The sequence below is a fragment of the Kryptolebias marmoratus genome, linkage group LG8, assembly GCF_001649575.2.
Source record: "Kryptolebias marmoratus isolate JLee-2015 linkage group LG8, ASM164957v2, whole genome shotgun sequence".
NCBI lineage: Eukaryota > Metazoa > Chordata > Actinopteri > Cyprinodontiformes > Rivulidae > Kryptolebias > Kryptolebias marmoratus.
This window is the reverse complement of record NC_051437.1, coordinates 22,113,241-22,136,467: the sequence shown is the minus strand read 5'-3', so window position 1 is coordinate 22,136,467 and position 23,227 is coordinate 22,113,241. Positions and strand designations below refer to the sequence as shown.

General features: G+C 36.7%; 1 protein-coding gene across 18 annotated transcripts in view; it reads right to left on the bottom strand.

Annotated features, from left to right (window-relative positions):
• cacna1db (calcium channel, voltage-dependent, L type, alpha 1D subunit, b) overlaps positions 1 to 23,227 on the bottom strand; it is a 66,659-nt gene that overhangs the window by 9,935 nt on the left and 33,497 nt on the right. For 3 of the 18 annotated variants that reach the window (XM_037976776.1, XM_037976777.1, XM_037976786.1), the window contains 28 exons: positions 22,653 to 22,805; positions 21,427 to 21,623; positions 19,257 to 19,360; positions 18,900 to 19,069; positions 14,593 to 14,667; positions 12,867 to 12,954; positions 12,659 to 12,685; positions 12,161 to 12,321; positions 11,824 to 12,049; positions 10,813 to 11,020; positions 10,485 to 10,605; positions 10,204 to 10,318; positions 10,004 to 10,061; positions 9,788 to 9,848; positions 9,391 to 9,541; positions 9,070 to 9,199; positions 7,975 to 8,034; positions 7,827 to 7,886; positions 6,596 to 6,702; positions 6,105 to 6,192; positions 5,835 to 5,942; positions 5,634 to 5,686; positions 5,372 to 5,518; positions 5,041 to 5,242; positions 4,743 to 4,901; positions 4,545 to 4,655; positions 3,061 to 3,144; positions 714 to 842 (listed from right to left, as the gene is read on the bottom strand). In XM_037976776.1, coding sequence (XP_037832704.1) covers positions 714 to 842; positions 3,061 to 3,144; positions 4,545 to 4,655; positions 4,743 to 4,901; positions 5,041 to 5,242; positions 5,372 to 5,518; positions 5,634 to 5,686; positions 5,835 to 5,942; positions 6,105 to 6,192; positions 6,596 to 6,702; positions 7,827 to 7,886; positions 7,975 to 8,034; positions 9,070 to 9,199; positions 9,391 to 9,541; positions 9,788 to 9,848; positions 10,004 to 10,061; positions 10,204 to 10,318; positions 10,485 to 10,605; positions 10,813 to 11,020; positions 11,824 to 12,049; positions 12,161 to 12,321; positions 12,659 to 12,685; positions 12,867 to 12,954; positions 14,593 to 14,667; positions 18,900 to 19,069; positions 19,257 to 19,360; positions 21,427 to 21,623; positions 22,653 to 22,805 — 3,353 coding nt within the window. Of the gene's footprint in view, positions 1 to 713; positions 843 to 3,060; positions 3,145 to 4,231; positions 4,310 to 4,544; positions 4,656 to 4,742; positions 4,902 to 5,040; positions 5,243 to 5,371; positions 5,519 to 5,633; positions 5,687 to 5,834; positions 5,943 to 6,104; positions 6,193 to 6,595; positions 6,703 to 7,826; positions 7,887 to 7,974; positions 8,035 to 9,069; positions 9,200 to 9,390; positions 9,542 to 9,787; positions 9,849 to 10,003; positions 10,062 to 10,203; positions 10,319 to 10,484; positions 10,606 to 10,812; positions 11,021 to 11,823; positions 12,050 to 12,160; positions 12,322 to 12,658; positions 12,686 to 12,866; positions 12,955 to 14,592; positions 14,668 to 18,899; positions 19,070 to 19,256; positions 19,361 to 21,426; positions 21,624 to 22,652; positions 22,806 to 23,227 lie in introns of all 18 variants that reach the window. The other 15 variants (XM_037976778.1, XM_037976783.1, XM_037976780.1 and 12 more) reach the window with 15 other exon arrangements.

Here is a 23,227-nt window from a genome sequence, read left to right as displayed (position 1 = left end):
GAGACAAAAGGTACAATCTTTAAACTTGCTGAAGTGGGTACAAAAACTACAGACTGAAATGTTTTTACATTTTCATAAGAAACTGTGAAACTGGCACAAAACATCTAGAAACAGTCTTTTTGTGCTACTGAACACAAAAATAACAGTATAAAGAAGGACGGCCTCAAGACACTGTGAGAAATGTCAGAAAAGGAAGATTTGAAGGTTTCAAACATTGGGTGAAGGACCAAAAAATAAATTCATGACTCATTTTGCATCAATCAAAATGTTCCTGTCTGAGTAACAACAACACAGTTCATACAAAAATGGGATGAAGACACAAACTAGATCTCCTATTACGACACGATTTTTAAAAGTCATATTGAGACACAACATTAGAGTCAATCTGGTAGGAAAAAGTTTTGCTAAGATGCAGTTGCAATATCAAAATAACCAAACTACATACAATGATAACCAGCCCTGAAGCCTAACCTATATTATTATTTCTTTATGCAAGTTTGATACTAAAACTTTCTGAAATGTTCTGAAAGTACAGAGAGGTGTTCGCAACTGACTCTGTCCTCATGAATGTTTATGGACAAAAAAAGCGACGTTTTTGTGTTCAGAAACACGGCACGAGTTTTATTGTTTGATTAACGTGATTTCTTACTTTGGTTGACTTATAATTTTGTAGATTTAAGATAAAAAATTAATTAGATGCCCTAAAATCTCACCTGGAAGGATTTGATGAAGGTCCACAGCAGAGTCCGGATCCCCTCCCCCCTGCTCAGCAGTTTGACCAGACGCATCACCCTGAACAGGCGGAAGAAGGTGATGGAGATTCGAGCACTGTCTTCTGTGTTCTGAGGTTGAAGGAGGTGAAAATTAGCTACGGGACAAACATCTACAACAGTGATAAAACTCTGTGCTATTCATTCATTTCTTCATGCAGCTGGTCATTCATGCTTTTCTCTTAATTATCATAAATAAGTTAGATAAACAACATAAAGTGGATTCAAGCCCTAATGGATTTTTTTTTCTTCCTACATCTTTACAACAACAACCAGCTTTCATGCAACTTTATGTTAAATCCCAATCCATCAACAGGCCCAGATGATTTATACACACAATACATGTAACAACTGATTCTGAAACAGGCATGTGGCTCCAAAATATAATCTAAATAATATTGAAGTTAATATGTTAATATCTGATAACAACAGATAGATGGAGCTTTATCTGTCTTGTAACATCACAAACATTTGAAACTCCAACAAGCAATGCAAACATAACACAGTTCAGTGTCCAAACAATGCTGGTAACCTGAGAGCAAGCACGTTATTCAGTTCATTAGGAGTGCATAATGAAAAAAGATGACATCAGTGTTGTCCCATGTGCATGCCATGCACCAAGACAGAACAGAAAACATGGTCAAAAAGTTGAAACTTGCACCAAAATGCAACAAATCAGGAAGATTCAAAACAAAACTTTGACAAACACTCACAACTCATAAAAAACAAACCCTTTAACTTTAAAGAAGAATTACAACCAGAAATTCAAGTACAGAAAAGCATCTCTGTGGTTTTAGCAAGAACTGAACGTCACAACAAAACAATATAGATGCTTTGACTTTTGGATGGTAACAGAGGGGTGAGGGTCTTGAATAGAGGAGGAGGAGGGGCTTATTCTTACCCCTGGATCCACTATCACCTTGACAACAGGAATGGCTGTCGACTTGAAACCAAAAATCTAAAGTTACATTGAGTTACAGCTGTACTGAATCAAATCATCCACAAGTTATTGCAGATGCAAACATCACATTTTATCACTACCTTTGTTGGCTTCATTCTACATATTTTAATATAAACCAACACACAAAAGTATTTTTATCAAAAATAATCAAAATATATGATTTATTGGCAAGAACATCATCGGCAGTGTAAAGCCTCTCATGCAAAAGCTTCACCACATGTCCTCAGAAGTAACCCGAATCCAGTATAAGATGCATGCATAACAAAACTAATTATTTGTCTTAGTTTAATGAATATGTTTTGGATGCTAGTTCCCTAAATACATTTTAAATTGAAAGGCCCAGCATTCCTTGGAGGAATGCATATCGCTCGCTGCCTTTCATGTCAGAGTTTTAAACTAAGATCATTTTATGATGAGAAATATTAGAGTTGAAGGTCAAACTCTGAAAATAATGTTATGCACAGTTTCATGCGAAAGTATGTGTCATGCTCAGAGTATGTGTTGTGACTAAATCTCATCTCCTATCACATCTGTCTGTCTGTCTGCAAGATTACTTAAAAACCAATGAACAGGACCCTACGGCCTTGGAAGAGGTTTGTCCTCTCCGAGTGCTTCTAGTATTGACTGAGTTATAGCCATTTTTGATTACTTTCTGCAATTTTCATTAAAATTTGTCTAGTGGTTCATGACATATTTTGGAAAAAGACAGACACTCAAACACAAGTGTGCACACACACACACACACATTTGCAGAGCAAATTGTGATTTTGTTTTCTTGTAAACACCCAAATTTTGTTCAGTAAGCTGTTTATGAGTAACTTGTAGAACAATACACTTATAAAGTCTCAGGAAATGACAAGTAACTGAAATAAGATTATACTATCCATGCCTTTTGTGTGCTACTTTAATGTTTGACTGATAAAGGCTAAATTGATACATTTTACCCAGGACAAATCAACATTTTTTTCCAAAGACAAGCTGGCAAAAAGCAAGGAAACAGTGTTAACATGGTCAAAAAACAGAACAGAGTGGCCTTGCAGAAGCGGTGAGGAAGATCTGGCTTCCAAAAGATTACAGGAAGGATCACATTCACATGCAAAGTAGTAAACCTTGCTGCATTCACAAACAACATATCTAAAAATAAGCTTTGATATGAGTTTTGCACTAAAAATGTCTATTTTGTTACAAAATCTTTTGCCAGGGTCTTAAAAAGCATTGTAAATGCCTAAAAAAGATCAGTTAGATAGAGATGAATGCAACTCTGATGCAAAAGCAAGGCACTCCAGCTGGGGACAGCACAGTTAAAGACCTGTGATAATGATTACTTACATTGATCTCAGTGATGGCAATGTCAACCACGCTACCCACAACAATTAAGGCATCAAACGTGTTCCATGCATCAGCAAAATAGTTCTGCAAGCACAGGCAACAAAGATACACAGAAAAAAAGGAAGAGAGAGAGAGAGAAAAAGCAAGGAGGAAGAAGAGGTGACAGAGAAAAGAAGTGTGAAAGACAAAGAGAAGCACATCAAAACGTTGATAAAACAGAGTGAGGACGAAAAGTCAGTCTTCCTGCCAGAGTTTGTAAAAGCACTAGCCAATTTCATAATAAGCTTATATTTCAAATATCACTCAAATCAAATTAATTAAAACCAGTCAGGATGGATTTAAAGCTAAACAATCTTACAAGACCTGATGGCACAGTTTGGTACAATGGAAGATTTTCTGGCTGTTAACAGACTGGTTGCGATGCTTTTAAAATCTGACACCGATCAGCTATTATTGGCTGATTTCAAGCCTGTAGATTCAGCAACAAATGCTTTTAAACAAGTAGCCTGAAGATTTGTGGTTAGTAGATTACGAACTGAGAATACAAATATTTCTAAAATGAAACAGGAAAAAACGCAACCTCAAACATGTACTCCTCTGACCACAGAGCAGAGGACCAGCTTAATGTCCGTTTGTCTGAAGGATCTGAGGTGTTTTTTGTTCAGTGCGGGTTTGCATAATTTACGTGACACAGTTATAGTGACATTTTTAAAAAGCAGCAAACTGTGTTAAGTGATAATGATTTTTCAAGGAAGTCCCAGTTTCATGTTTTCATATTTATCATCCTGTCATGATGGTTTCTCGTGGAGTGCAGCCTGAGGACTCCTCTAATTTTTTATAACAACTTCATGCAACACAGATATTAAAATACATCATTTCTTTTCAATTTTACTATGATATGTATTTTTCTTGTAGAGATCAGTTATTCTGTGGCAAAGTTTGACCCCAAGTGAGGAACTATGACCCATCACTGCCTAGAATGACTAATTTATAAAGATTCAGTCTCAAAAGATAAACATTTTGAGCAGAGACTGACCAACACAAAGACAGACAGGAAGGAAAGGAAAAGAAGGAAAGATGTGAAGGAAGGAAGGAACAAGGGAGACTGGCAGCAGCAGTAGGAGAGCAGGGAGGGAGACTGACAGAGTTGTACAATCTGACGTTGGTCTACCTGGCTGAGTATGATGTCGACTACACTGCCAAATACCACCAGAGCATCGAAGACGTTCCAGGCGTCCCCGACATAGCCCTGAATATGGCGACATACACAGCCAGCGGGAGGAGGGGGAGGGAACAGATTGAGGGTTTAAAGGAAAATATAAAGGGAGGTTTTGGTGTAAAGTCACAGAGGGTGAACAATAAAGATAGGAGGAGTCAGCCAGCAGGAGAAGGGGGAAGGTAAGAGGGAACAAGGGTTGAACATCAAACTTTTGGGGGAAAGAATGTAAAGGGATCTAAAAAGAAGAAGATAAGATGAGACTTACTCTGGGTTTGAAGGCAATGAGCTTCAGGATCATTTCTACAGTAAAAACTCCGGTAAAGACCATGTTGAGGATGTCCATGGCATAGTTGAACAGATGAGACTGACCGTGGTGCTGACAGGAAACAGGCAGACAGATCAAACACACGTTTGGCTTTAGCAACAAGTGTACTTAAAGCTATATTCACAAAAGAAAACTAACCTGGATGGCCAGACACAAAGTGTTGAGGATGATCAGGACAAACATGACGTACTCAAAGCCAGTGGAGTTGACCACATACCAGAACTTGTACTGGTAGGGATTTTTGGGGATGTAGCGCCGCAGAGGACGCGCTTTTAGTGCGTACTCTACACACTGACGCTGCAGTAAAACATAAAGCAGACATGTTTGGGACCAATCACTGGTGTATAGTTTATTACTTTTTCATGTTTTATTAAACTCTGTTTTGTCACATAAAGTGCAAACGTGCACACAGAAAACTTCAGTAAGACCTTTCTACCTGGTTCTTGTCCAGCTCACAGTTCTTGTACTCCTTTTCTCCCTGCTCCTGAAAGGTAACAATGACGAAACCAACAAAGATGTTCATCATGAAGAAGGCGATGATGATGATATAGATGATGAAGAAGATGGAGATCTCGATGCGGTAGTTGTAGATGGGGCCCATGTTCTCCCTGTTAGAGTCGATGGCTTTGTACAACAGACTGCAGGGACACAAAATACCCCAAAAAAGTCAAGATCACAAATCCTTAATGTCCATTAGTACACCTGTAAAAGTGCACATGCACACACATATTAGACTTAAGAAGCAGTTAAATGTAAACATTACTTACGTGGGCCATCCTTCAAAAGTAGAGACCGTAAAAAGAGCCATCATGGCCATGAGAACGTTGTCAAAATTGAAGTCGCTGTTGTGCCAAATCCTCTCCTTCACCATGGGCAGTGCTGTGTCCCCATTGTTGTACAGAATGTATGTTCCCCTAGGATTCAAAATCATGTTAAGCCTCATACTGTAAAAGCACATACGCACTAAAACAAACAAAAAAAGTGACTGCTGTCAAATCTGGAAACCAAAAAGAAATTTCAAGAACTCACTTGCATTCATCTGGGCTGGACTTTGCATCATCGGTGCATCGATAGAATTTACCCTATAGTAACAGAGACGTGGTAGATTCAGTATAAACTGGGAATTAAAATATATTTTTTATTGTAGAGGGAGCACATTACAGGAGCCAAAAAAGCCATATCATCATCAAATGTTCTTCTGTTACTCTTTAGAGCTCTTTGCTTTTGTACCTTGAAGAGCTGCACTCCGATACAGGCAAACATGAACTGCAGCAGCGTGGTAACAATCATGATGTTCCCGATGGTCCTGATGGCTACAAATACACACTGCACTACATGCTGCAAAGAATATAGTGAGAAAACTGTCAGTAAAAGCACACAGAGCTGCATCAGAGACAAACCCACACTCAAGCACAAAGACACCAAATGTAAATCACACATAATGAAAGAGGCAGATAGTCAGGCATTCTGCAACATGTTGACTCATTTTCTCATTCTCACCTTGAGTCCCTTGGCTCTGTTGATGGCCCTGAGTGGACGGAGAACTCGCAAAACACGAAGAATCTTAACAACCGAGATAGCAGAGGATCTGTGGAGGACAATGAAACACATCAGTGGATCCAATTGACCAATTTCAAGAAATATGTCGGCCTCGACCGATCCGGTATGGTGTCACTTGGATGGACTCACGTATTTGTTTTGGCAAAAGTGCTTTATGCTGGATGCCCTTCCTGACACAACCCTCACCATTTACCACTTGGACCAGCAAAAGTGATACACTGGTTTGTGCTCCCTAGTGGCTGGTTTCTCAGACATTCGGTAATATGTAAATTAAAAACTATATTCCAGAAAAGGTCCAACTAATCATTTAAAACCTACTTTCATAACATGAAGTACAATGAATATTATCTATTAAAAACAGATGCTTAATGAAACATTTCCCTAAAAGATAGAGAAATTGTTTTATTGAAAAGAGCTAGAATGATACCTACTGAATGCCGAAGGAAACAAGAGACACACCAACAACCAGCAGGTCTAAAAGGTTGAAGTAGTTTCTACAGAATGCTCCTTTATGAAGGAACGCCCCAAAAGCTGTCATCTGAACAAACAAGAGACCACTGTTAGAGAAAGAAATGCCATCATTCACAAACCTATATGGCAAAGACACAATTAAAACAATAATTTTATGTACATTGTCTGCATTTAGATACATTTTGTAATATTTTGTAACCATTATCATTCACAGTAATTTTGTGTTTCAGCTTTCATTTCATTTTGTAATCATCATTGCCAACAGGTTCCCTTACATTTGATTTTGGGCTTTGAAAATATTAAACAATATTTGAAGCAGTACGTCAACTACATTCAATACTTATAGTATAATTTGAAAAATCACAGTTCACATTCAAAAGCAAATGTCTTTCAAATGAGTGCATTAAGAGATGCATGCATGCACAGTGCTGCACACGCACATACAGAAATATACAAGTACTGTATAAACAATGCAAGATGTTAACACATAACAAAAAGAGCAGAAATTGTTACAGTCATTTACAAAACAGATTGAGCTTCAAACAGTACCACAAACAGGCCCCAAAACCCTCTGACAGACTTTTAATCTTGAGGCTTACAAAATGAGATTTATCTGGTTTAAACATGCAATGAGCGACATGACAAAGGAAGGGGCTGAAAAGAAACTGGAATGATAATAAAATAGGTTCAGATTTCTGTGAATTTTTAAGCTTGTTCTCTAAGGAGCCTGAGCCAAAACAGAACTCATTTGTGCAAGTTGTACGTAATCAGAATATAAAGCTTGAAGTTAGTGATTAAAATTTAAGAAACATTAGTTCTTTAAAATAGGAAATAAGTTAGATAGTCTACAAGTGTCTTGCATATTTTTTTGATCTTCAAAAAAAAATTTTTTTTAAAAAGCTGTAAAATTTAATCAAACAGGGACTCTGGAAAGCTCTGCTTCATTTACCAGTAGAGGACAAAAGGGGGACGTGGACCTTGGTAGAAAAAGTGACTGACATACAAGAAAAAAACAGTTTACAAAAAAATGCACGATTTCCACATTAACAGCTTGGCACTAAGACAACAAGATGAGCAGGCGGCCATTCCTAAAATTAAAAAAATACAAATACGGCGGGAGGGATGGTGTGTGCAACAAGCTCAGAGGTGGTGCATTGTTGGTGACGCAACACAACAGTTCTTCTTGTTTACCTTAATAAGGATCTCAAATGTAAACATACTAGTGAAGACATAGTCTGCATAGCTTAGGATCTGAGGAGGCAATCAGAGTGACATAAGCACGCAGGGTTACTGCAGCTCTACCCAACACAGCACAACACAGCACGCACAGAACATTTACCTTCAACAGGATCTCAACAGTAAAGATTGCCGTGAAGGCATAGTCAAAATAACCAAGTATCTGCAAAAAGCACAAGTTTAAGTCATTCCAGGACAACAGCACACTGAGTCATCTGTCAAATACGTCTGGCTGCTGATACAGAGTTTTAACACACAAAAGCAAAAGGTTAGCTACCTAGCTAGTTAGCCATGTTTATGCATAATTTGTATAGATTTTACTTCTAAGGAGACAAGCTTTCTTGTATTTTTTCAATTGGCCTTGGCAAATAATAATAATAATAATAAGTTTTTATTTAAACTTTAACTGATTTTTCAGTTTTGCAGCCACTTTGTTTTTGTTTTTTTTCTTTGCAGAGTTGCTGTAACTATGTGGTCATTGGCAGTGTGGGAGTTTTTCAACTGCTCTTATGTTTTGTACGAGCCATAAACCATAAAATACAGTAATTCTAAAATCACAGCCCCGACAGCTGCATATCTGCTCAAACAGCCTGTTGTGACTGAATCATCTCTTAATGCAACTTGGGGCTGGAATAAAATGTTAAACTGAATTGTTGCATCACGGTACATCTAAAATGAATCCCAGAACCTAACAAGTAATTTCATGTATGGTATTAATGGCATAATGTCAACAGTTAACATTGTTTCTTGGTGATAGTTTCTAAAAGAACTTGAAATTAGCATTTACATTTCCTTGGGCTTTACCATAAACATTACATAGTGCAACATGTTTTGGTTTATTATGCATTCAACATCGTGAGAATGTTTAAAAATACAGCTATTTTTCTATGTAGTATGTCTTATCAAGGATAAATTTTCAGATCCTTTTTTCTACGGGCTTGTCAAAGCAGACGTCTAAAAATTAATAACAGTTCTTCTCTACTGAAGTGTGTAAATGGTTTGTCAGCATGACAGTTAACTACCAGGTATGAAGCAGTTTAAATGAAATTAGTCATTATACCCAGCAGTTTTTTCCCTGTGATGGATGAAAGTACACTCAGTCAAAAAGACCTATTGTAAATAACTGTTAGTCAAAAAGCTTTCCTGATAAGTGTTTAAACGTGGATTAAGGTGTAGCAGCTGTTGTTCGTTTACGTACGATGTTGCGAGCAGAGAAGTTGCGTATGGGGTCCTCGGCAGCCAGAGAAACAGAACTGAGCATGATGAAGACCAGGATGAGGTTGGTGAAGATCTGATGGTTGATGAGCTTATGGCAGAAAACACGAAACCTGCAGCGACAGACAGGAGAACAAAAGAACAGAAACAGAAGGAGAAAGGTGAGACAGGTTCTATGACGCCGGTTGAAGTTTATCATCTGCGCTGTTTCTGATTTGACTCATTTGACTTATTTTCAGGAGTTTTATTGCAATAATGGCTCCCGTTCCTTGACACTAAGAACGCCAAGCAGCATGAGACTCACGGGTTGGTGCTGCTGAAGATGAAGAAGGCGCTGCCCTCCGGGATGGGTGGTGTCTTTTCTTTGAGGGTGAGTTCAGAGAGCCGCTGGGGCCGAGGCCCCAAAGGGACATCCGAGAGGTTACCATTATCATCATCGTCATCATCATCATCACCTGTAAAATATTTGTTTCGGAACAACTTTCATTATTTGCAGTCCATCGTCTTTTTAAAGTTTGTGTTGAAATGTGATTTTTTTTCTTCACATTTACCATATTTTGTTTTTTCAGCATTTCATTGCTGACATGTTTTGCAAATTGATTCATTTGTGTATTGTTTGCCTTGCTCATTATATGAAAGTTGACCTATAAAAACAATTACATATATGTATTTTTAAATATTTTTCTCTAAAAATAAGATACCTGGAGATTCAGTGGCAGAATGTGACTCTTTGTCTTCCTGTAGCAAGGCCTCAGTTGGCACCTGAAAGTGGTACAGATGTATTATGTTGTAAACATGTCTATTTTTTAACCAAAAGTAAACACAATAATACACTTTAACGCAAGTTTAGTATCATTTATTAGCATAATCTGATAGATTTATAAAGTGAATCTGAACTATTCCTTCTGATCTGTTACCTTGGTCTCACCATCTTTGTCTTCTGTAATTTCAACTTTCTTATCTGGATTTATGTCCCTGTTGGAGACAAAAGAAACACACAGTCACTAAGAATACATACAAACACAATACTGCCAAATGTAACAAATAACACAAAGAAAAACAACAAAAATGTAGAAATAAATTAAAACAGTTCAAATTGAAGTGTCCTAAACTGTACTTGGCACTATTCTTCCTCTTTTTGGCCTCTTCTTCCTCCTTCTGGGCTGAGTTGAGAGACTCTGCGTCTGCCAGGTTATCAACAGCGATGGCCAAGAAGACATTTAGCAGGATGTCTGATTTTGTGATTAAAGAGAAAATTATAATAAATATGATACAAACACTTCACGACCTTCTAGAAATGAGTTCAATTTTTTTTAAAAAGTGATTTTTCTCTTTGGAAATGTGTATTAATTTGGTGTTTTGTTATGTATGGGTGTGTAAATGTAGTGAGCAGGATACAGTTTCCACAGATGAAGAGGATGATGAAGTAAATGCAGACCACCATTCCCGATGAGGCCGGACCACCGTACGCCATGATGCCATCATACATCACTGTGTTCCAGTCTTCTCCTGTCAGGATCTGATGAACACAATGGAGAGATGAAAATAAAATAAAAATGACTGAATGCATTGTTTGAATTGTTTTGTTCAAAGTACTTTTTGTTAGACACTTAAATCAACTGCTAAAGTGTCTAAAAACTGTATTTGAAAAGAAGGAATCGGAATATGTCAGAGGTGTAACCCTTATTAAGCTCCGATTCTGTCATAAAGTGAACCAAACACAAACCTGAAACACAGTGAGCAGCGCCTGCGGGAAGTTATCAAATGTGCTCCGTTTGGTCACTGTCTCATCAAAGTTAAATTTGCCCCCAAAGAGTTGCATCCCGAGAAGAGAGAAAATAATAATGAAGAGGAAGAGAAGCAGCAACAGGGAAGCGATGGACTTCATGGAGTTGAGCAGAGAGGCCACCAGGTTACTAAGAGATGCCCAGTGACTGGAAGAGAAAGAAAATAAGTTTAACAGAGGGACAAACCAGCTGTGATAAAAGGAAACTCCAATGAGAAAAAGATATCATCTAATATAAGACATAAAAAGTGTACTGAGCATTATTTATCTTCTTGGAGATTAATATTATTTTAGTCAGAAAGACATGTTAAACTCCTGTCAATCAAATTGCTCTTTTGTTTTATGCAAAACTTGTGGAAAATTTAAATCTCTTTAGAGGAAACTTCGATTTTCTCATCTTCCAGCTTAGTATGGCTCATAACAAAAAGACACTGGGTTAGAACTTGCATGATTATCAAGGACTCTGAGTTGAATATACAGCAGCAGTTTAGTTACTCTCATTGTGAGAATTTATGTCATTAACTGTGGCTAATATTAAGCATCTGGAACAGCCTTCCCAAAACTCTGATCATAACCCTACTATAAAGTTTGTGAACAATGATTAAAAGTCAATTTTATTGAACTGTACCAATTCTGCCTAAAAGAGTGGCTAAACATCAGGCCAGAATTATGCCAGAAGCTTGCTGATGGATACAATAAGTGTATTCAACTGAACCACAACTTAAAATGTTTTTGTTTTTTTTTACTATCTGAAAAATGGGAATGCTTGGTTAACTGGTAATTCCTAACTAAAGTGCATACTGGTCTCCTTATTATACATTCTGATTTGTTTAGTTTATTTCAAGCTCTTTTTAAGAGTCTCTAAGTTTCTTTTGCATGTGTTTTTGATTTTATTTGTGCAGCAGCCATTATCACTGAGGACAAGCAAAGATTGATAATAACACTGCTCACCGTGTGACTTTGAAAATTCTGAGGAGGCGTACGCAGCGTAAGACAGAGATTCCCAGAGGGGACATGATGGAAAACTCCACCAGGATGGTTTCTACGATGCCTCCACACACCACAAAACAGTCAAAGCGGTTAAACAGGGACACAAAGTATGCCTGTAACCCCAAACTGTACATCTTCACAAGCATCTCCAGAGTGAACAGAGCCAGCAGAACTTTGTTGGCTACATCTGGAGAGGAGAAAAGAAGAAAATATATTTTTGTAGAAATATTGTCAGTTTTCTCATCAAAAATAGTGCATGATTTACAGCCAAAGGAACATAAAGAAGCAAAACAGATACCCTGCACTTCAGTCAGCCAGTCTGGCTGGTTGTAGTGCTCAGAGGCGATGGTAAGAGTGTTGAGGAACACCAAGATGATGACAAGCCAATAAAAGATCACTGATTTTACGGCTGCACGGCACTTCCTGCGGCAGAATCGGTTCCATCGTCGCCACTGACGACTGACACACAATCAGTTTTAACAAACATCTATCATTTCTTCAACTCTATATGAATCTGGGGTCAATGCTTAAGATTTTACACAGGTAATTAAACATTTATTGAAATTAAGGAGCGATACAACAACAAGCATAAATGGGTGAGAATGATTAGGAGCAGAGAGCAGGAAAAGAGAAAAAACACAACGTTGAATCTCTGGTGTCATCAGGGGAAAAAAACGTATTGATGAAAATACCAGGGATCAGACTGATTCAAATACAAAGCAAGAATTAGTCATGCAAGGTGGGAGTAATCATATGAATGAAGACCACATCTCCCATGCAGTTTAACATTACTAACCTGCACTTTGACTTAGTTATTTTTTGACTGGTGGGAATAAAAGACAAGGCAGCTTTTACAAAAGGGGCAAAAACATGTGCATTTCTGAAACCTGCATTTGAGAGTGGAAGATAGAACAACTTTGTGTCTAATGCTTTTTTTTATTATGTGGTGAAAGTGCTGCTGAAGAACTGATGTCTGACTGTTGAGGGTAAAACGTCAAACTCACCACAGCGGCCCGCAGCACGGTGATTTGTCGTCCTCTCCGTTGTGATTGTCTGTGTTCACTGATTCTGTCTCACTTGTAGGCATGCTCGCTGCAGTATCACACACACAGACACACATGTAGTATAAGCCTTAAAGAACATTTCACTAATTTCCTTTTAAGATCCATACTTTTTCTTGGTTTAGCATGGTACAAGGGACATGAAAAATGTATTTCTTAAAGAATAAAAATAAAAAAACTAGTACACTTTCAGTGTGTCTTGTATTTATACAATGAAAAGTTTATTGGAATGTAAAACACACCAAACTATTTGTAAGTATTTAATGTTTTCTTTGATCATTTTCTTGTGGCTAAAAGGCCAAATCAAACTTAATAACAAAATCCAAGAAATCATTTGCCAAAATTACAAAACTCAAATGTTTACTCTTCAAAAAATAAATCTTTAAATATGGAATATTTTAGCCCTTAACAAGATAACCACTATATCCTTGTTTGGGTTGACTCCGAATTATTAAAACAAATTCACATGAAACCATTGTTTTGTTTGATTTTTTTGTAATCTTTGCAGAAAAATACATTTTATATTATCTGCATGGATGAAATCACAGTGAGTGCTTGGAGTTAGACTGAAATAAACACATTCTCATGTTAAAGAGAAGATATTATTTGGAAACTCATTTTATCAGTCTTTGACTCAGAAAAATATGAACTTCAATAAGTACCACATAAAGCTGAAGCCTGATTAAATATGTTGGTAATATCCAGATCAGTCTATTGCAAAAAAAAAAAAAACCCTGGTGGCTACATAGTCAGAGTTACACTGGAAATCATACAGTATGTATTATACATGCAGAAAATATTGTCATTATAAATGATGAATGAGAGGGGTTAAATGTGACAATGATACGATGAAGGATCTGAAGGCTAACACAGTTGTTTCCTTCTGATCCAGAAACACTTTATGTAGTCATGGCAACAGCTGAAAACTCAGACATTTACAAACTGCATCTTTATATAACTCAAGCCATATCAAAGAAGGTGTGTCTAAGTTTGTGCTAACACTAATAGCAGCAATGTAAATTACGAGGATATTTTGCAGCCAAACAATAAAACAATAAGATACGTTTGGTGACACAGAAAAACAAGGAAAATTGAAAAACCGCAAATGTTCGAGATTTCCTTAAGACTGGAACACATTCAAAAGGTTCACTCACTCAAGAATTATGATTTTTTTATGTGTGGCTTTCAATTGTACCTTCACAGCTCTGTAACTAGTGTTGTCTTGACATTTAAAGGAGGCCTCACCAGAAGTCCTATTATTTTTTCACTTTTTCCAAATAAGTTGGTTCTTCCTCCAAGAATGTTTTGCTCTGGAGGTGCGTCATTATACCTTTCTCCTCCATTTTGACAGTTTAAATTGTTTTAATTGATTTCACCAACAGTTAGACCTTTGAATGCTGGCAGAGCATATGAAGTGACTTCATTGCAGTACAACAGTGACTTTTATGTGGTAAATGACATTAATCTGGATGTGATGGAGATTGTTTAAATCAACCACAACAATACCAAAAATAAAATGGATGAAAACACTAAAAGCACACTCTAAAGCAAACAGGAAGCAAAGCACACCGACACGTCTCAAGACAAAGATGAAATGTCCTCATGAAAACGTACGGAGGGAATAAATGGACACTTCCAAACAGTTTTGCCCACACACAAACACATTTACCCTGTGTCTCTGTGGACTGAGAGAACCAGCCAAACTTTCCTTTCTTCTTCTGAGTGAGGTCAGCCAGCGTGACCCCTTGGTGTTATCAACATGCAGTTCACACAGCCAGACAGCAGAGGCAGCAGTGAGTCAGTACACAGCAGAACAAGAAAGAGAGGAGTGTACGGCAAGCTGCAATACAAACTGCTTATACAGCTAATGTGTCCAGACAAAAACTAGAAAACAGCTATATAAATATTGTACAATGTAAATATTACTGTAACACTAAAATATCATGATACTATCATGTTCAATTTCATTAAAAGTTTACTTGTAATTTACATTCCTAGTACCAAAAAATTTTTTAACGAAAAGTATTTCAAACGATACTATATTAAATGTTAACACTGGTTAATAATAATGATTTTAATAATATTATTTTTACTGATAAATCAGTATTAGTATGAACCATAGTCAATAAATAGATAGCAGGCTAGTTGATTGTCTGTAAAACTGCATTTCTTAACTCTACATTACATATTTCAACAAATTCTGGACACAATAACCATACAATACAATATAGGGGTGTAACGGTATAGAAGAGTCACGATTCAGTACAACAGGAAAAAGAAATAAGTACAGGATGCTATATTTTATATTTATTTTAAACAGACAATAACCCTTCCAGATGCAGAACTGAAAGAGTTCTCACTTTTGTTAGGAAACCAGTAAAAAAAGGAGTGTTTCAGTTTGTTTAGTTTAGATCAATTAATTTGACAGGACATAAAAGGCAGCACATAAATAAATGTTAAAATACAAACTAAATAAAATGTTCAACACTTACACTTGGATTTTCAACCAGGTGAGTGCTAGTATGCTGTCCATACAGAGGTGACTCTTATTAAACATCTGGAAACATATTTAATGGTGTTTATGATGCCAGAGGGTGTTTTAAAGTTCAAGAATTATGACCCATTCAGCTTACCATACACTGGCGCTCATGCTGCCTGAGGGTGTTTTAAAAGTGTGTGAATTATGACCCATTTGGTTTTCCATACTACAGGCCTTCAAGCTCCTGTGTGTCATCAGAATTAGTCATTCATACAAATAAAAAGTGTGTGCTTTTCTAAATTATTGTGCTGCTGGTCGCCTGCAATGTATTCTTGACTGGTTGTTGGCTGGCACCTGTACTGTGATGGTTCAGTATGAACACATATACCGTTACACCCTTAACATAATATAATATAATATAATATAATATAATATAATATAATATAATATAATATAATATAATATATAAGGCTGGAAATGACTAGCAATAAACAAGACTTCAATGAGAACAAAACAGAAGTTAAAGAAGAAGAAAACTATCAGAAAAGTGAGCAGAAGATATGTGGAAACAAAGAGGAAGAAAAGAGGAGAAATCTAATGTTAGCAGAAGTCTACAGACCATTTTAACAAGGCACACACAGACACTGCAGGAATCAAGGAAATACAGTCAATGTGTTATCACCTTAAACAACAATGACAGCAGTGGTAAAAGCAAGGCAGCTACTGGAGAACATAACTCACAAGTGCATATGACCTGACTACAAGGCACTGTGGCAGTTATCAATACAGAGCAGATGAGATTTATATGATTTCACACACATATTTCATCCCCTTGCACCTCCCGACACCTTCTTCAATTGTATGATTAATTACATAAACAGGCTCCTGAAATTATTTATAGATGAACAAAAGACTGATATTTAGTTGTACAACAACTGTTCCTGCTCCCTGTTTTCTTTTTTTTATATATATATATATATATATATATGCTTCTCTTTATCTGTTTTTGTTATTTTCTACAATCACTTCAACTGCACCTGATTGAAAATTGGGGGCATATTTTAGCTTTTTACAGATGTCAATGGTTAGGGAGGTAGGTGTGCAGAAAAAAAATAAAATAAATAATGGTTCTGTTGTTGCTCCTGCTGCTGCCTGGACAGTTGGAAGCAGTATTATGTGGCCAAAACAATCAACTGACTTAATATGGGATGTGGGTGGTGATTCAGAGGGCTCATATCACACTGTGAGGCTTTTTAAGAAACACAGAATTGTATTAGAAAAATCACAATTTGAAAGAGTGATGAAGTTATAATGTACATATGAGCACAAAATGTATTCATCTGTTCAATAAGTGGAGCTGTATGCCAAGATATGTATTGTTTAAAAAAAGCTCATGGTAGCTTTTTATGATGAATCAGCTACAACAAATAGCCTCATCTGTTCAATGATCTTTATGAATCATTTAGCAAATTACAGTAATTACTGGGGTTTACCACTGCTGTTGGTTAATCAAACCGAGTAAAGCCATAAATGCTTGCAGACACTTAAACAGTAACTCAAAAATCTTCTATAGGAGTTTCAACAAACTTGGGCATGACAGGAGGCAGTTAATATGTATAAAATATTTTTACAACTTATCTGAATGGGAGTTATTTGTGTTGTTTTTATTTTCTTAACCCAACAACATTCCTATAACTGTGTGAACAAAAGCTGTTGTAGGTATTATTTCACTGACCTGCTGTGACTCACAGTTTTGCCTCACAAATCTCAAAACTACACACAATAAAACTAAGTGGGTACAAACGCAAACATGCCTTTTATAAGAGAACATCTAAGGCAGATTATATAGGATGAACTGAACTGTTGGTTGGACAGATTGAATAAATTATAGCTGATTCAGCTAATCAGGGGTAGGATATTTTTAGCAGCCATCAAAAAGTCTCTGGGTTTAAAATACTCAATCAATCATTTGTTCGTACTGCTGTGGAAATTATTGGAACCAGCTTTACATGGCAGAAATCAGCTCTTAAATGGGGCCTGCTTTGAGTAGCTGCTAGCTTGACTACCTCATGAAACCTCCTCCATGGTTCTCTAAACTAGGATCGTTCTGACCTCTTCCTGCTGCAGATAAGACACTGACTGCTCATAAATACTCCACACAACCCCAGTTCAAATACACTGAACTATTCTTACAACACAAAGGGCCTTCAGGAACACTGTTCCCCTGAACGGATTCACCATTCTGGTAGATTTAGCCTCCACGGGAGTTCTGTCATTCACTGCAACACTGGATTTTTATATGTCCAGATTTCAGGGGACAAAAACGGTTGTGTCAGGTCAAACACTCAATATTAGGTTAACAAATCAAATAGAGACTATCACTGCAACAACTCTGAAGACACTTAAAGGTTTCTTGGGCATCATGTTGCCTCTTTCTTTAAATAATAAGAATCCAGTGCATCATAAGTGAGTTCATTACTTTCAGACTGGGTAATATGTTTGCGTATTTGTCACTTTCAAGCCCGACGCACTTGCATTGTATGATGTGATTGTTTTAAAGACACATGACAAATGATTTTTAAATAAACCACAATGCAACAGTTGGATTTTTAGTTCTAATCTGATATTATTTCAACTCTCAACCAAAGTTTCAGAGAAACATCTGGATCCTAAAAGTCTCTTTAATAACAAAATAAGAAAAACCTGCAATCTTATAGATCCAACAAAACATTTCCATTCATCCAAAAGCTGTCATAGGAAACAGCACACATAAAGCCGTGCTATAGAATAAATCAAAGACCGATAATCATTGCTGAATGACAAGTGAAACCTGTTTTGTTAGATTACCCTCACGGCTGAAGTTGCATATTTCACTCAGGCACATCTACACTCCCACAGAGAGAGCTGTTCAAAACCCTGATGCTGTTCGAACTGAGCTTCAGTCCCGTCTTAAAAAAGAAAGGTTTAAGTTTTCATAAAAAATAGGCTCAAACTTGCCCTGACCCTCACATCTGCAGGTGTAAAATATTGATTTGAGTTGTACATGGTTATAAATGGATACATGTAATGTCTCACATGAAAGCGTTTGAAGGAAACAGTTGACACATAAACTAGAAAACGTTTTCCTCTCCAAAGTCAATATCTAAAATAGAAATTATATAATGCATTTTGAGAAAAACAATTTTCAGCAAAAAGATTCTGTTTGGAGAAAGATTAAGCTTTTAAAGTGTTAAATAGTTCATTCTTAGATGAATAGGTTGTTGTAGACATGTCACAAAATAGTTGGCTTTAATTTTTCGTCCATATTTTTAAAACCAGACAATCGTGTTTGTTCTGGAAATACTCAATGTTGGAAATCATCCACAAATCCAAAGTGTGAAGCAACATTTATGAACTGAAAAACCAAGACTTGGCACCTCACTGTTTCTTTTTGGGTCCTTGATTTTCCTGGTTTCAACATGAATAAAAGAGAAAATCAATAAGATTCAGAAACTCACGGTTGCGTTTGCTCTCCTCATCTCCCTCCTCCTCGTTCTCAGGGTCGATGTCCTCAGCTTGTGTGATCCAGTCCAGGTAGCCCTTCAGGTCTTCTTCTAGCTGCTGCTTCTCGCGCAGCTTCTGGAAATCACCCCGAGCCTTGGCTTTCTCTCGCTCTTTGGAAAACTCTCTGAAGAGAGGAAAGCATACAGGATAGCAACGGTATTTTTAGTTTTTTTTTTCAGTTCATTGAAATGTCTTCAGAACATTGTTGAACAGGAGAGCCAGCAGGGGTTAGGGTTGCTGCAGCAAGAAGCAACCCTAGCTCCTGTGGTGTTCAGGATCATAAAATCATAAGCAAGAATTAGAAAACTTACCCGCTCAACACACCCAAAACTAAATTAAGAACAAAGAAGGATCCAAAGATGACCAGACTGACAAAGTAAACCCATGGCAGCTCGAAGCCCATCGCATCATTCATCTAATTCAGAAAAAGAAAAAACAGGGAGAAAGAAATCAGGTTTAGCTGATGGTGAAGAAGTATTCTGATAATTGATCAAAGTAGCAGCATAAATCCAGCAGAGAAAATAAACAACTGAGCTAAATAGATCCATAGATCCATACTGTATCCTGCATGAACCCAAGGCCAGACCTTCCAAAGGGCTTACGGGGGCAGCAGCTCGGGGCCCCAAGGTTCAGAGGGGGCCACGATAGTATTAGTGTTTTTAAAATTTTTCAAACACTTTATGTTATTTGTTTCCAGTGATTGCACCCACATCTTTAGTAAGAGTTTTAATTTAGTGAAGCCGACATTGACAGTTTCTGGTGGATTTTTGGAGGTTTTCTGTTTAGTTTGCTTCAGATTTCTTACAGTTTTAAAGTTAATGCAATACTAAAGTTTTACTAAACACTTTATTCTGTGTAATTCTGAGCCATAATGGTTTGTAAATATCTCTGTAGGTTTGTAAAAGACTGACGCAGTGTTGCTGCGTTATCTACTTATGCTGTATTCTCACCTTCATCTTAAGGTCCACGCAGCAAAAGCTCTTCATGGATGTAAATTCTATCAGACAACCTATTATTTTTTTATAAAGTCAGGTAATATTTGGTGTATTTAAAATCTGCATTTTCTGTCTCAAATTTTAGATTTTTTAAACTGAAACTCTATTTTTGCAACATGTTTTGCTCTGTGTAATCTTGATACATTAACCTAAAGTGTTTTTTGATTTGCTGTTATTCTATATCTCTCTCATTGCCATGACATGAAATATATGGTCTACAAAGATGGACTTTATTTCTTAATTTGATAGAGATGCAGTTCAGATCCTTTTTTTAGTGTGTTCTGATTGCAAACATACTTTTGCTTATTGACAATAAAAACCTTTAGAAGAAAAGAGACATTCAACTATAAGTTGCAGCAGAAACTGTGATGACAGGAGGAAACTCTGTGAGAGACAACCATGTAAGTAATGAATGAGAGAGAACATTGAATAGTAGTAATATGTTTGGAATGAAAGGTATGAAATACTGAAGCTTGTAAATTTATAACAAATCAAGTTTTTACACTGTCCAGTACACAAATAACAAAAACCCTCTGCCTGCAGCTGAGGCACAGTACTCAGCCACCCACCCTGCATAAACTGGTCAACTTGATTTCAGCTGGAAAGGTTACAGGTCAGATTTATTCATCAAACCCCCTCAACACAAAAGTTTTGTTTTAATTTTTTTATTATTTTAATTTGTCTACCCTCATCCTTTTCACCACTGTAACACCAGTATTGCCGTGGTAACAAATACAAACGCGAGGAAAGTAAACAGGGTGAATCTGAGAGGACAGATGTGACGGAGGGAGAGCGGTTCATTATTTTATAGATGAGGGTTTCCATCAATAAAAAGAAGTGGGCGGACTTTAATAGAACTCATTCTTAATCCTGAGCGTTTCACCTAATTAAAAGCTGTCGTTGGGTTTTGGTAATGAGAAGCTGACGGTTTTTAAGTGAGATCAACTTGTGAGGTTTGTTGACTAAAAAGAAACGTGACAGTTCAGACTAAAACAAATCATCTATAAACAATGACACTCGCAGAATGTCGACACATTTCCTAAAGATCACAACGAGAATAATTGGACAAAATTAGGGTGATTATTTTCAGAATAAAAATATAACACGACAGTCTGTTGTCTCACTTTTTCCCCTCAAAGTATAGGAATTTGCAATGTGAATATAATATATGTTGAAACGTAGCAACAGCTTGGATATCACAATCATCATGCTAAGAAACTGTAACTTTAAAACTTATATAAGATACATTGTTAGGTAAATACTTTTAGGCAAAAACATAAAGCTCTATGAGAGCTTGAATATCTGAAAATGTACAATTTATTTTTAAAAATAAATGATGACAATATATGACATGGCATTCATTCTGTTTTGTGTGTGTCAAATTTCTCAAGATTTTTTTTTTTTTCATACATGCCTCTGTAAAACCAAGCTGTGGTGCCAGATTTAGGCTTCATATCAGTAATTGTGATTTAGGTTGACATTTTACCCAGTAGAGCACATCGGTCCAGCCCTCCATGGTGATACACTGGAACACAGTGAGCATGGCAAACAGAAAATTGTCGAAGTTGGTGATGCCATTATTGGGACCTTGCCAGCCTTCTCTGCAAACCGTGCCGTTGAGGAGGCAGCGGCGGCCGTGTCCCGATACTGCACAGGGAGCAGGCTCTTCTTCTACAAGGGCACCTGGAGATGTAGAAACAAATTTTTCTATATTATCAGCTATGTAAGATTTAATGAGGTTGGCTCCTTGAGTCAAAAGTCAAAGAAAACAGCAGACATCTGAAAATCTTAACAGCCTGACATGTTTTACATGTTTTCACAGGTAAACAAATCTGCTGATGTGAAGGCATTTATAACAGTCTTTTAGAGTTTACTGACACTTTTCACCCATGTAGTGATGGTTTATATGATAGTTTTAAAAAACGAAATTATATCAAAACATTATTGGAATTTAAACATGTGCACTATTCAAATGTTTTTTAATGAACTATACTTATTGTATAGTTATTCTATTAGCTCCTTCATTGCGGCCCTTTTTATTCTTAAGATCTGTAGTTTGTGCATTAATACGCAGATGTTCCCTGGTTCTGTTTTGTTCCTTTTTTCCAACAGTAAAACCCACAAGCTTAACACCTTTCTCAGAGCAGTGAACAGCGACTGAACAAGCTTCAGTTTTGCTCTGCCTTGACTTAAACCTGATTTTTTTTTCCTGACATCTTCATGCAAACACATCAAAACGGATGAGAGCATGAAAGAAAATACAGCAGGAGAATATTAAATTAAAGTTATGACTTAGAGAGCAATAAAAGGGCAAGTTTGTTAGTTTTTTCAGAATGTGCCTATAATCTGCTGAATATACTTTGTCTTTGGTTTTTACTTATTTTGAAATCAATGCTAGAGGAAAGGGTAAGTACATTTACATAACAGCCAGATATTAGTTATTTAATCACCGGATTTATTCCACCATCTGTTGTTCTGTCTTGTTTTGAGCAGCTTGTCACCATTCACATACAAGGTGGATCTTTTCATTCATTCCCAGGGATTAAAACGTGTTTCTGCACTAATCTTAGCGTATGCCCCCTTTAGCCTGCAGGCTGTGTGTAATACTCTATTTGAAAAAGTTTCAACTGAAACTGTGGAGGAGAAAGATCGGACGCAAAAAACCAAGAGAATAATTCAAGTAATAAAACATAAACTGAAACTCTGCTTTACCTGTTTTTATTACGAAGCATGTGGCATGCATCTTTCCGATGAAAAGCTCCAGGCCGATGATGGCGTAGATAATAATTACAAAAAGGACCAACAGGGCGATGTGAAGCAGAGGAACCATGGCTTTAATAATTGAATTTAAAACCACCTGTAAACCTGTGAACATACACAGAAGTATGTTAGAGGAAACACAGCTGGACAAGTTTTAAGCTGCTGCTTATGATATTAATTACTGAACTAAACATGCATAATAATTCAAAGTTTGAGCTGCAGTCAGCCTTCAACTTTATTAGCTTTTCGTTTCAATGATGCTCTAAATGAAAGAAAATAAAGCAATTCTGTTATAATAATTCTTAATTATCAAAATAATGGCAACATAAATGCTAAGTAATGGGGAAAAAAACATCCTAAGACACACGGTATAAGATAAACGAGAGTTACGTTAGATCATTTAAAATGAAAAAAAATACCCTAATCTTTTACATTTATTACACTAATGATTATTGTTGATCTCTAATAACATTTCAGCCTGCTTATTGGATGAGCTGATAATTATCCATCTAGCAGTTAGCACTGAG